A 13,269-nucleotide genomic window follows, 5' to 3' on the forward strand; every position below is an offset into this window, starting at 1 on the left:
TTGAAAAGTAGCTTGACGGGGACAGGAGGATACCCGTCTCCGTGGAGCCCATTTCGAGCGGTTTGCGCAACCTAAGGGGTATCAGGATTTGTGACGCCGGTGGTACGGTCACCGGCACTTTATTCAAGGCCCGTACACCGGCGACCAAGGGAGACAGGACGGTAGGCGATTGTAGGAATTGCAGCCGCCTCCCTGATGGCATTTCCACACAGCCCTGGTCAACGAGAATTCGGATGGGCATCCTAGACAAAAAGTCGGTCCCCAAGAGGCATGGCACTGCCAAGGTCCTGGAGACCAAAATCGGCCCGGCCAACTCAATCTCGTCAACCCGAACCGACGCTACAACGTGGCCCAAGATGCCCAAACTGCCGCCGTTCGCGGCGACACAAGCCCCGCGAACCGGCCTTAACGGACCCACGCTGCGGGGGTAGCAGCCCAAAAATGGCCTCAGAAATAATGGTGGCCGATGCCCCCGTATCCACCAGGAGGCGAACGTGCACCCCTTGCACATATCCTGCCACGCTGAGGAGCCGGCAGCTGCTGCCACCATCCTATGCGCAAGCGCATCCCAGTGGCGGGTCTGTCTGGGCCATTGAGGGGGTGATGACGATGGTGCACCCGACCCTTCGAGGACAACCCCATGACGATGGGCCCTAGCCCCGCTAGATGCATGAGGTGAAGGGAGCGGCCGCGCAGATGATGTGTCGCGACTCGCCTGGGGCCCCAGACCCGATGCCAAGGAGGGTCTGGGAGAAGGTGGAGTCCCTTTTCCAAAGGCCCCCGGGGCATTCCGGCAGCCCCGCTCAATGTGGCCCCGCTGACCACAGCGGAAGCAGGCCACCGTGTCCGCCTCCTGTGGGCGGGAAGGTCCCGGCCGCCCCCGCTGCTCCGGACGGCGACCACCCGCCCCCCTTCCTCGACGATCGGGCATCGCCAGGGCCGCGAGGGTGTCCACCCCCTGAGAGGTGGCCCCCCCGTCCGGCGCCGGGACCCCCCGCACACGCCGCCATCTGAGGCCGTTGGCGGAGGGAGAGGTGCGCCTGAATGTTTTCGGCGACCGCCAAGGATGTGATCTGCCGATCATTGTTGATCGACAGAGCAATTCCTAGCTCCCTTGCCAGGTCAAGCAGCTTCCCCAAGGCCATAGAATCAAGTGCCCTGCCGTACAGGTCAGGGTATGCAGCCTGCGCCAGGGCCAGGAGCGAGCAGCGGAAGGCCAGCGGAAGTTCCCCCTCCTCCCGCCGCCGCAATGAAAACTTTAGCTGCGCGGTGGATGGCGGCTCAAAAACGTTGGCCATTTGGATATAGGCCGCCGGGAGTGTAGTCCGATTGGCCGGATGGATGGACTTGAAGGCCTGCAGAGCCCTTTCGTCCAAGCAGGTCGGAAGCGCCGGCAAGGCCTCCTCCATGGACCAGCCGACCGACATGTATGCCGCGTCGAACCGGTCCTGGAAGGCCGACCAGTCACCCCCTTGCGCGACAAACGGCGCAACGTCGGGTAACCGGCGCTGCCATTGGCCGCGCGGTGCCGCGAGGTGTGGAAGCCAAGCGGCACCTGCGGGCCACCTGGCGGACGCGACGTGGTGCGGCGGTGGCAGCATTGCGGCTCCCGCGGGCCACGCCGAAGACGCGGAAAGGTGCGGTGGTGCTGCGGCCCCCATGGGCCACGCCGTAGGCGCAGCGAAGTGTGGCTGAGTTGCGGCCCCCATGGGCCACGCCGTAGGCGCAGCGAAGTGTGGCTGAGTTGCGGCCCCCATGGGCCATGCCGTAGACGCAGCGAAGTGCGGCTGAGTTGCGGCCCCCATGGGCCACGCCGTAGATGCAGCGAGGTGTGAAGGCGCCTGCGCTTTCGCGACCCACCTGTCAGCAGCGGCGTACGAAGCCACGGCGTCGTCCCGCGACGCGGCGAGGGACCACGGCGTTGCAGCCTCAACGGGCCACGCTGAAGACGCGGCGGTATAATTCGGGCCTGCAGCGGCCCCCGCGGCCCACCCCGTCGGCGCAGCGAGGTGCGGGACAGCGGCCGTAGCCGCGGCAACCTCTCGCGACGCGGCGAGGCACCATGGCGTTGCGGCCTCCCCGGGCCACGCCGAAGACGCGGCGGTATAACACGGAGCCGCGGCGGCCCCCCGCGGCCCACCCCACCGGCGCAGCGAGGTGTGGGACAGCGGCCGCAGCCGCGGCAACCTCTCGCGACGCGGCGAGGCACCACGGCGTTGCAGCCTCCATGGGCCACGCCGAAGATGCGGCGGTATAACACGGAGCCGCGGTGTCATCCATGACAAGGGACGCAGGCACGGCGAGGTGCAGAGCCGCGGCATCGCCGGTGGCCGGCCCCATAAGCGCGGCGACAGGATGAGCCGCGGCAGCACCCGCGGCCCATTCCGGCGGCACGGCGATGTACGGGGCAGCGGCAGTCGCCGCTGCCCACCCCGGCGGCCCGGCGAGGACGGCACGCGCGTACTTACCCGGGGCCCCCCCGGCGGGCGCAGCTTGATGTAGAGCCGCGTCGTCGCCGGCGGCTGGTCCCGCAGGAGCGGCGTGCCGAGAAACCCCGGCCGCGTCGGTGGAGAGACGCGGCGTCGCGGTCGCCATGGCAGCCATGGCGCCGACTTGCGGCGTCGCAGCAGCAATGTCCGCCGGCCGCCGCGTCGCAGCCATAGCAGCGGCCGCATACGGCTCCCGAGCCAACATGGCCGCCGCGGATTGCGTCGCAGCCAACATGGCGGCCATTTCCGGTGGAGCGGTCGCTGGGAAAACGGCGGCGGTTTCAACGTTGGCAGTTGACGGTGCGGGCCGGTTGGCTGCGTCCGTGCCTCCACCTCGGCCAACCTGACGGTCAGCTGCCCCACCGCCTGCAGGAGCTGCTGCAGCAGAGCTGCGGGGACGCTCTCCGTCTCTGGCGGCGGCGGTGAGCTGGCACTCCCCGCAGCTGACTCCTCCCGCTCCGGCCCGCTCGTCTCCATGGGGACCGTCACCGGGGTCCCGGGCTCCGGGGTCACTGCTGGAGCCTCCTCTCCGCCTTCGGCACCCTCCAAGTCATGTGCCGGTGGGTTCTTACACCGTGTGCCCGCTTTATAAATGTTGGCGACGGTGTAAACTTCTGACACCAGTTGTTGAGTAGTAGATGGAGGTACTCGGAGACGGAGGTGAGTTAGGGGCTTCAGCCAGGGTTTATTAACACATATCACTATCCCTGGTTCCCTCTTTACCCCTTCTACTATCCCCGTTCCTCCAGTGACCCCGCTTACGTCACGGGGTCTCCCTTAAATACCCTAGGAGGGGTGACGTCACGTGCATTGCCCAGCGCGTGCGACCCCACGTCCCGTGATGTCTCCGCACCGGACAGCGCACACGACGCCACCACTCTCCTCTACTCCTCTACATCACCCCCCCCCCCCCCCGTGACAAAAAAACAGCCGACCCGGCTGCAATCACCCCGCAAGCGGGGGCCCCACACCGGACCGAAGACCGAATATTCACGAGTTCGTGTGCCTGAAGGTATAACCGGCTGCTAGAAAACTAAACCTTAGGGCAGCACGGCCCCTCAAGCAGAACAGCAACAACAACCACAACAACAACAAAACAAAACAAATAGAGCCCGAAGGCCTCATCCGCCGGATAGCGACGAACGGGCGCCAGGGGCTGGGCCCGCTGAACGGCCATCAGGGCCGTCACCGGAGCCGCATCCCTCTCGAGCGGGTATGCGCTGCTGGCCCGCTCCCCCGTACGGTGTCCGCCACCCGTGCAGGTGGCCCGTCAGCGGGCAACAGGCCCACCGCCGTGGCCTCCGGTGACCGGGGGGTCTCTGTCAGCCTCACTCGGGAGGGGCCTGGGGGCACACACACAGGTCGGACGTCATCTCCGTCAACGAGCAGGCACGCCGGATACATCATCAGCCGGCCGCTCCGGAATTGGGGGTGGATCCCCCAGGGTGTGCGACCCCACGTCCCGTGATGTCTCCGCACCGGACAGCGCACACGATGCCACCACTCTCCTCTACTCCTCTACACCTGTATAAAAGACACCTGTTCACAGAAGCAATCAATCAATCAGATTCCAAACTCTCAACCATGGCCAAGACCAAAGAGCTCTCCAAGGATGTCAGGGACAAGATTGTAGACCTACACAAGGCTGGAATGGGCGACAAGACCATTACCAAGCAGCTTGGTGAGAAGGTGACAACAGTTGGTGCGATTATTCACAAATGGAAGAAACACAAAAGAACTGTCAATCTCCCTCGGCCTGGGGCTCCATGCAAGATCTCACCTCGTGGAGTTGCAATGATCATGAGAACGGTGAGGAATCAGCCCAGAACTACACGGGAGGATCTTGTCAATGATCTCAAGGCAGCTGGGACCATAGTCACCAAGAAAACAGTTCGTAACACACTACGCCGTGAAGGACTGAAATCCTGCAGCGCCCGCAAGGTCCCCCTGCTCAAGAAAGCACGTCTGACGTTTGCCAATGAACATCTGAATAATTCAGAGGACAACTGGGTGAAAGTGTTGTGGTCAGATGAGACCAAAATGGAGCTCTATGGCATCAACTCAACTCGCCGTGTTTGGAGGAGGAGGAATGCTGCCTATGACCCCAAGAACACCATCCCCACCGTCAAACATGGAGGTGGAAACATTATTCTTTGGGGGTGTTTTTCTGCTAAGGGGATAGGACAACTTCACCGCATCAAAGGGACGATGGACGGGGCCATGTACCGTCAAATCTTGGGTGAGAACCTCCTTCCCTCAGCCAGGGCATTGAAAATGGGTCGTGGATGGGTATTCCAGCATGACAATGACCCAAAACACACGGCCAAGACAACAAAGCAGTGGCTCAAGAAGAAGCACATTAAGGACCTTAATCCCATAGGAAATCTGTGGAGGGAGCTGAAGGTTCGAGTTGCCAAACGTCAGCCTCGAAGCCTTAATGACTTGGAGAAGATCTGCAAAGAGGAGTGGGACAAAATCCCTCCTGAGATGTGTGCAAACCTGGTGGCCAACTACAAGAAACGTCTGACCTCTGTGATTGCCAACAAGGGTTTTGCCACCAAGTACTAAGTCATGTTTTGCAGAGGGGTCAAATACTTATTTCTCTCATTAAAATGCAAATCAATTTATAACATTTTTGACATGCGTTTTTCTGGATTTTTTTGTAGTTATTATGTCTCTCACTGTTCAAATAAACCTACCATTAAAATTATAGACTGATCATTTCTTTGTCAGTGGGCAAACGTACAAAATCAGCAGGGGATCAAATACTTTTTTCCCTCACTGTACAACTACAGAGTCAGCAGATACTACTATCGAGTCAGTAGATACTACTATAGAGTAAGTAGATGCGACTGTAGAGCCAGATACTACTGTAGTGTGGTAAAATACGCGGTGTGCACTGTTGGCCGAGGGCAACCATGGGCAGGCAGGTGCGCGTGTGGTTGCACGAGCAAACCTCCACTTCATTAAGGGGAGAATCTGGTGCAGACGGGATTGGCGGGGGTTGCAAGCTGACACCAGAGTTGTTGCCAGGGAGACTGCGGTAAGGGGTGATTGATGGCCTGACAGGCGCCAGCCTGTGTGGCCCTAAAGAGACACAAGGGAGGAGCTGGACAATTGGGAGGGGGATATATGGAGGTGCGTGAGAGCGGAGCGGGAGTTCGTGTTGCTGGGGACAAGAGAGAGAAGACGTCTCGCCGCTGCCGCTCGAGCCAGGAACGGACCTCAATCCTCACAAGTCGCCGGGTGGGTGATGGTTGATCCCCCCGCCTGAGTCAGACGAGTGAGTGGGTCTGAGGGAACGTGTAGGCTGTGTGAGCGCTGCCGTATGCAATCCTCTGTGTGAGCGCTGCTGCGTGGAAGCCTCTGTGTGAGTGAAGCTGTGTGGAAGCTTCTGTGTGAGCGAAGCTGCGTGCAAGTCTCTGTGTGAGCGCTGCTGTGTGCGGAGCCTTGAGTGTGGAGCTGCCGAGAGCGAGAGATTGCTGTGTGCAGGTTAGTGAGGTGTAGCGTAGATAAGAGTGGGAATTGGTAAACAGAAGTGATCGTAGCGACAGTGATAGGAGTGCCTACAACTGGTGCAAGAATAGGCTAATGAAGTGTAAGCAGGTGACCTGTTACAACGTGTCAGTCTGAGTGATTCTACAAGACACTACACTACTATAGAGTCACTAGATACTACTCGCTGTATTGTATTTAGGCTGTGTAGGTATATATGCCTACACGGGGGTAAAAATATAATTTTCGAAAACCTTTTAGATCAACTTTTTACCGCCCACTTTCTATATCTTTTTGGACTTCTGCAAGCCTCTTATAATTTTACTGGTGGGCAAATGGACAGACAAACAGCACGCCGGGTTTTCACAATAGCTTAGTATTTGTGTAAGTATCTGGTATGATTTTAACAGAAGTTTTGAAATATATTTTTCCCCTGGGCAATGCCGAGTACTTCCCACTAGTTAATAATAAATAACTAAATATTTGACTTTGGAAGTTGGAATTTTTCCTGTTTCACATGTAACATTCTTATTCAGACTGCTGCAACTATATCCAGAAACTATTTCACACAAATGCCCTCCTGTGTCTCCAGAACGGAATCAATGGGAGACAGCAATGATCAACGCTACCTGTGGGAAACATTTCAATTTACGTTGAGAGCTTATGTTTATCTGGATAGGCATCAGCTGAAAATGCATCGTCACCAACTTCAATAACGCTGTTCTACCACTTAAATACAACGATTAATCATCCCCTTCTGTCCCAAAGAAAAGAAGAGGCGGTGTTATTATTGAATCATTATTACTGATTGATGGTGGTGGTAAGAGCCAGTTATACAATATTGTAAATGTGTTGAAATGTTTTGGTTATTAAATCACAGGTTAAATACTTGAGTGCTTACGATGATGAAAACCTGTCCAAGTCTCTGATGTTGCACAATTGCCAGTGGCCAAATATTTATCTTGCAAACTTGCCAAATAAGACAGACATTTTAATTGATCAGGAGCACAATATTTAAATGTTTTCGTACTGGTAGGAACCTCCTGGTTACACCAGCCCACAGGGGATTATTGTGTCCGTCCGTCGTGCATCCAAAAATGGGAGGGGTGGGGCTGGGTGGAGAGGAGAGGGTGGGGAGGGGCTGGGTGGGGAGGGAGGGGCTGGGTGGGGTGGGGAGGGGCTGGGTGGGGAGGGGCTGGGTGGGGAGGGTGGGGAGGGGCTGGGAGGGGATGTGGGTGGGGAGCAGAGGTCGCAAACGAGTTTTGATTCCTTACCCGTACCCAGCCGCACCAGGGTCGCAAATAGGTACCCGTACCCGGCCGTGTAGGGTACGGGTACCAGTACCCGTACGGGTACGTACGGGTACCAGTACCCGTACCTGATACCCGGCCGGGTACGGGAGGCCGGGTACGGGTAGCCGGGTATCGGGTAGGGTACGGGTATCGGGTACCCGATTGCGACCTCTGGGATGAAGCCATGTTGCAGGCGCGGGTGGGTTGATTCTAGGAACTTGAGTTGTGAGAAGAGACAAGACGTTGGAAAATGAGTTACAAACGGTTACTCACCAGTGACTCACGGCCTACCGTACCCGTACCCGGCCGCACCAGGAGGGGCTGGGTGGGGAGGGAGGTATCGGGTACCCGATTGCGACCTCTGGTGGGGAGGGGCTGGGTGGGGGTTGGGAGGGGTGGGGCTGGGTGGGGAGGGGCTGGTCACGCCGGCTTGTGCCCGCCCTCACAGTGTGCATATTTGCGGAATACACCACGCCGCCGTTGACCCTGGCCATTGACCGAGCAACCCAACGTTCCTACCAGCTCCCTCCGCAGGAATGTGTTTGCGTGTCACATATCTCGAGAATTCTCATCGTGTTCTGGAAACTACTAATAATAGTAGCAGGCTCCTTCTGTGTGCCGTGAATGTCTGGGAGGTAGGTGTGACATTTCGCTCTTCGTACCGGACTGTGTTGGCAGGACAACCGAGGCGAGTCCACCTGGCCACATTCCATAGGCTGCTGGCGTGTGGTCGCCGCTGGTGCACACACACACACACGTGTGTCTGTGTGAAACATCAGCCCTCATTCCCTCCTCTCCTTTGCTAGACAATAATGTGCGGAGGTGATTTAAACTGCTGTTGTGTGTTCACTTTATGTCCTCCCAGTGTAGTAATACAAGTTCTGTTTACATTGCTTCTCTCTCGATGTGTGTTATGCACTGAATTTTCTATTCTGCCTTCTTGTGGGACCAGTCAAAACATTAAATTCAGTTTTGCTTTTTCATTACATATCCAAAATATATACCTTTGCATTTCTATCATAATTATTTTACATTTTATTTTGTACCTGGTATTCCTTATACATTTAGGTCACCCATCTTGGGCACCATGGTGGTGAAATGTTAACTACATCGCTTGGTATGGGGGTGGTCGTGGGTTCGATCCTTTAGAGTTTGCTTGTCTCTCTCCCCGTGGTCACGTGGATTTTTCTCCGGGTCCTCCGATTTTTCCATCCATATTTAGAAATATGCATTTAGAGTATTTGGCTGCTATATATTTCCACATAAGTCACTTCATTGAGCAGTAACAAAGAGGATGTAACAAAAATGAAAAAGTGTGCAAGGAAGCGTAGAGAGATGGGTGTTGGAAATGAAATCGAGAGAAGTGAATAAGATAATGTATTGCAGGTGAAAGACACCATTGTAACTTTTTGATTTAAAGCTTTCGTGACTGCAGGATTCATATTGTAACTGTGAAGAAAAGTAAGTGGGCTTGGCAGGGACACGTCGCTGGGAGAGATCAGAATCAAAATTAGAATTTGATTTGGCGCTTTCGTGACTGCCGGAATTACTCTTTGGTTCTTTCGGTAAAGTCATGTAGAAAGAGAAAATAATAAATTTAATAATAGCATACGACGTTTCGATTGCAACACAAGCAATCGTCATCAGGTACGAATGAAAGAGAAAACAAACATAGTAAACTTAGAAATATAATGCAATACAACACAGATAGTCGGCTAACATAATAGTCAATTTAAGGGAGAGATAAAATACAGAACCGGAGACACATAGACAGCCACATAAGCAGAGAGATATAACACAGACACACACAGAGACACACACATAGACACACAGAGAAAGCCAAATCAAGTTTGAACCACCTCTACGTGGAGGTTTTAAGTTTGTTTTCTCTCTCTCTGTGTCTCTGTTGTCTCTCTCTGCCTGTGTGTCTGTCTTTGTGTATCTGTGTCTGTGTCTTGTCTCTCTCTCAAATTTTATACTTAACTTCTAATTTAGCAATCCTTGGAAGAACGTAACCAACTAGGCCATGCGTTAATTGTGTGTTGACCGAGTCTGTGTTGCATTGCATTACATTTCCAAATTTTACTAAGTTTGTTTGATTTAGTGTGGTTTCTCTCTCTCTCTGTCTCCCCTCGTTTTGTTGCTCTTATTTCCTGCAGTTACGCCAAGTCTCTCATTGACATTTCTCTACCCCCCTCCCTCTCTATTTGCCCCCCTCTCTCTCTATTTAAGGCCTCGACACAGAGGCGTTGTTTCTCTGTGTGCCTATGTGTGTCTCTCTGTGTCTCTGTGTTATCTCTCTCTGCTTATGTGTATGTCTATGTGTCTCCGGTTCTGTCTCTCTCTTAAATTGACTGTTATGTTAGCTGTGTTGTATTGCATTCGATTTATAATGTTAAATTAACATCACTAGACCCAGCCACTTCTTTATGACCCTTAGGCCACACCCATTTCAAACCTGTTGACTGTTATGTTATCCGACTATCTGTGTTGTATTATATTATATTTATAAGTTTACTAGGTTTGTTTTCTCTTTCATTTGTATTCATTTGTACCTGATGATGATTGCTTGTGTTGCGTTCGAAACGTCGTATGCTATCATTTAATTATTATTTTCTCTTTCTACTTGACTTTACCGAAAGAACCAAAGAGTAAAAATATGTATTTATTCTGGAGCAATCATGTGATGGCCTAGGTTCAAGAACAGTGACGGAGTGGCAGCCAAGGAATGGGACTTGACCATGAACACATCCAGCAGGGGTGCGGAGCGATGCACTCGTTACGTGTGCAGGTGCTGGGTGGATTGTTAGCATTGAAGCATTGTGAGAGAGATGGTGGCGGCTTTTCAAGGCCTCCATGCAGCAGTGGATTGATGGTAGCTGCTGATGATGGGGAATACCCTTTGCTACTAAACCTTATTTTACTTTAAAAGAAAAATATGCATGCATCCACACGTGAAAGGTCATGGTGAGGGTGTGTGCGTGTTCGTCTTTGGGGAGCGGTAGTGTCGCAGTTAGTGCACAGCGCTACGAACCCAGTAACCTGAGTTAGATGTATGCCGCGGCCACCACCAGTGACGATTTTTTTAACCGGCCCTGGGCCTCCCCTAGGTCGACTCAGCCTCAAATTAGTACCTGGTGCGGTGTGTAAACATCGGCACTCGGGAGGCAAAGGTGGCCGGGCTTGGTGCTGGCCACCCGCCACCCCCTCGTGTGCTGTGCCAGCCTTCATAGGTGCTTACTAACAGCACTTGCTCCTATAGTCTGTTAAGGCTATACTGGGGATCTTTGTCGTGTGCGTCTTTGTGGCTTACGCATCACAACAACATAGAGGTAAACATCAAACAGCAGGATCAATGGACGCGGTTACCACTCGTCCTGTGCGGTCGAGCGTGGCGGCACGCACGCGGCCCACCACCCATCGCCTCCTCCCCCTGTGTCGCTCACGTATTGGCCACTCTCTCTATATTTCCGCCTCATACCTTGGAGCTCTGCCAGGCACTTGCCCCCGGGCTGCCCCTTACGCAGCTGTATTTCATTCATAGCAATAATAATAGTTCAATCTATTTGGTATTCGTACCATTCTTACAGTGGAGGACAATCACGAAGGAAGGTGCTGTGTTTCATAGAAGGACATAGTCTGCCAGTAGGGGGCGATGTTGTTGTGTGTAATTCCAATTGTCATTGATCAAATTTGACCAATTTGGAGCGTGACGGCAGCACACAATGGCCCACTCATTTCGAATGACACCAGGATATCTTTATTGTCCACTGCGAAGCAGACAGCGCGTAGTGTGTCTGCGGTTAATACACCTGCAGTAATAACCAGGGTGGCCTGCTGCATTTACACCACGAACCCTTTGCAACAAGCAGCGTATGCGCTAGCGCTGGGCCCATGCTATCGCTGTGCCGTGCTACCACTGGGCCATGCTAGCGTTGGGCCACATCACCGCTGGGCCGTGCTAGCACTGGGCTGCATCACCGCTGGTCCACGTCACCGCTGGGCCGTGCTGCCACGGGGCCGTGCTAGCATTGGGCCACACCACCGTTGGGCCACGCTAGTGCTGGGCCACATCACCGCTCGGCCGTGCTAGCGCTGGGCCGCATCGCTGCTCGGCCGTGCTAGCGCTGGGACGCATCACCTGTGCTAGCGCTGGGCTGTGCCAGTACTGAGCCGCATCACCGCTGGGCCGGGCCAAGCGCCTGGCTATGCTATCATTGGACCACGCTACCACTGGGCATCGTTACTCCTGGGCCGCCAAGTCACCGCTATTTGTTTCACTGACTCTTCCGCGTCTCACTTCACTCAACGTGGATGCAACTTTGCGCCGCACTACTTTTCTCACCCCCCCCCCCAAACTCGCAAGGCATGAAGCAAGGGGTTTATGTAGATGCAGTGTTTTTAGCCATCCCGTTGCATTGCAAATGTCCAATGTATACTGTGGTTGTGCAATTCCTCGCTTATTCAGAGTAGATAAAAAGTCACCGTTGCTTTGCACGCTGTTCAAGTTTTCAACATTGGAAGTGCAATGTTTTAGTTTCCCCTGCAATTGCAGTTCCCCAAGAAACACCGTTACTAACTGCGGAATGCGTTATATCCACTCACATTATTTAGAGAACACCCCATAATTTTTTACCACTGAGTTCTGATAACATGACCTACACATCATTCAAGCCAATCGATGGAAATCCCTTTTATCAACACAATTTCTTATTTGTGACCTTGCCCCCTAAAAGTTTGCGCACAATAAGGACTTGCACCAAAAACTGGAGCCAGGGTTGTACGACACTGATGCTCTGTGTTGTGCCAGTTTCTGGCGCCAAATTGTCTTGTCAGTATGGAAACCCTGTTGTGACACCGCTACACCGTGCCACATGTGTGGCCTTTGTGAAAGCAGCGGAGAGACTTCCCCGCCTTCGTCCGCGCCGATTCGAGCAGCACGTACGTGGGCGAGCAGCGCTCTAGCATCAACCTCCTGGTGTCCAACCTGGAGAGCCTGCCCGTGTCGCGCGGCCATGGTGACACGGGCCGCCTGCAGAAGCCGCTCAAGCGCTACTACCCCTCATCCCTGCTGGACCCCGGGGAGGACTCGCGCAGCGCCCTCCTCAAGTCCGAGATTGCACTGTCATTCACCCTCGAGGTACGTAGGTACATGTGTAGTATCTCGGCCTCGCTGTGCGCTGCGTTGCACCGCTAGTCGAGTAGATAACCTTGCATTCAATAAACCCTCGGAGCCAGGATGAACGTCCAACTCCAATCGTCATTTATTGATTGTAATAAGGTAAAACTGGTGAGAAAACACAGATACAGCATCTGTTATAATCCGGAAACACCAACACAATGAACACCACAGCATCAGAACATTGTCTTAGATAACAATAGATCCTGGACGGACCAGGCCCCTAAATTACCACTGAACAACTAGACAAAGCACAAGCTGGTGCGTTGCATACAGGCACATCGTGTATTCATCCCACTGCACCCCAAATGTACAGCATTACACATAACACTAAACTGTGGATGAGATACTTCGTCATCTTTACTCTCAGGATCGCAACATAGGCACAAGTCTGACTCGACCTCCTAAATCACAAGTAACATCCACAATAAGGAAAGTCGCAGGCTTCGTTACTAACTAGGCCTCGTATGTACTACAACAACTTAACGGCACCATAAAGGCATTTACATCACTATAATGGTCATTCCAACATTACAACAGCATTGCCAATATTATAGGAATATAAACAACTTACAGACAATGCTTCTTAAGCTCCCACAATGGACAAGTGCGGCTGTGGTCTCACTGAGATGCGATGCGTGCCGCCATCTTGACTTATCTGTGTAATGGCCGACGCCCGCGTGGTACAGTGGAAATCTAAAATCGTAACTTCCTGGTCATGTAACCAAAATTAGCATAAAAAAACAGGAACTTCCTGTGAATGTACGCTCCACATCTGCCGTGAGGCAAGACATGTAGTGTTGTAAATATAGGC

At 53.7% G+C, this 13,269-nt stretch overlaps 1 protein-coding gene across 1 annotated transcript in view; it reads left to right on the top strand.

Moving 5' to 3' along the window:
* LOC144721195 (calcium-dependent secretion activator 1-like) overlaps nt 1-13,269 on the top strand; it is a 117,896-nt gene that overhangs the window by 34,090 nt on the left and 70,537 nt on the right. The window contains exon 6 of the mRNA XM_078598600.1: nt 12,174-12,416. Coding sequence (XP_078454726.1) covers nt 12,174-12,416 — 243 coding nt within the window. The remainder of the gene's footprint in view (nt 1-12,173; nt 12,417-13,269) is intronic.

Source organism: Lampetra planeri, chromosome 11 (genome assembly GCF_965212315.1).
Source record: "Lampetra planeri chromosome 11, kcLamPlan1.2.h2, whole genome shotgun sequence".
Taxonomy (NCBI): domain Eukaryota; kingdom Metazoa; phylum Chordata; class Hyperoartia; order Petromyzontiformes; family Petromyzontidae; genus Lampetra; species Lampetra planeri.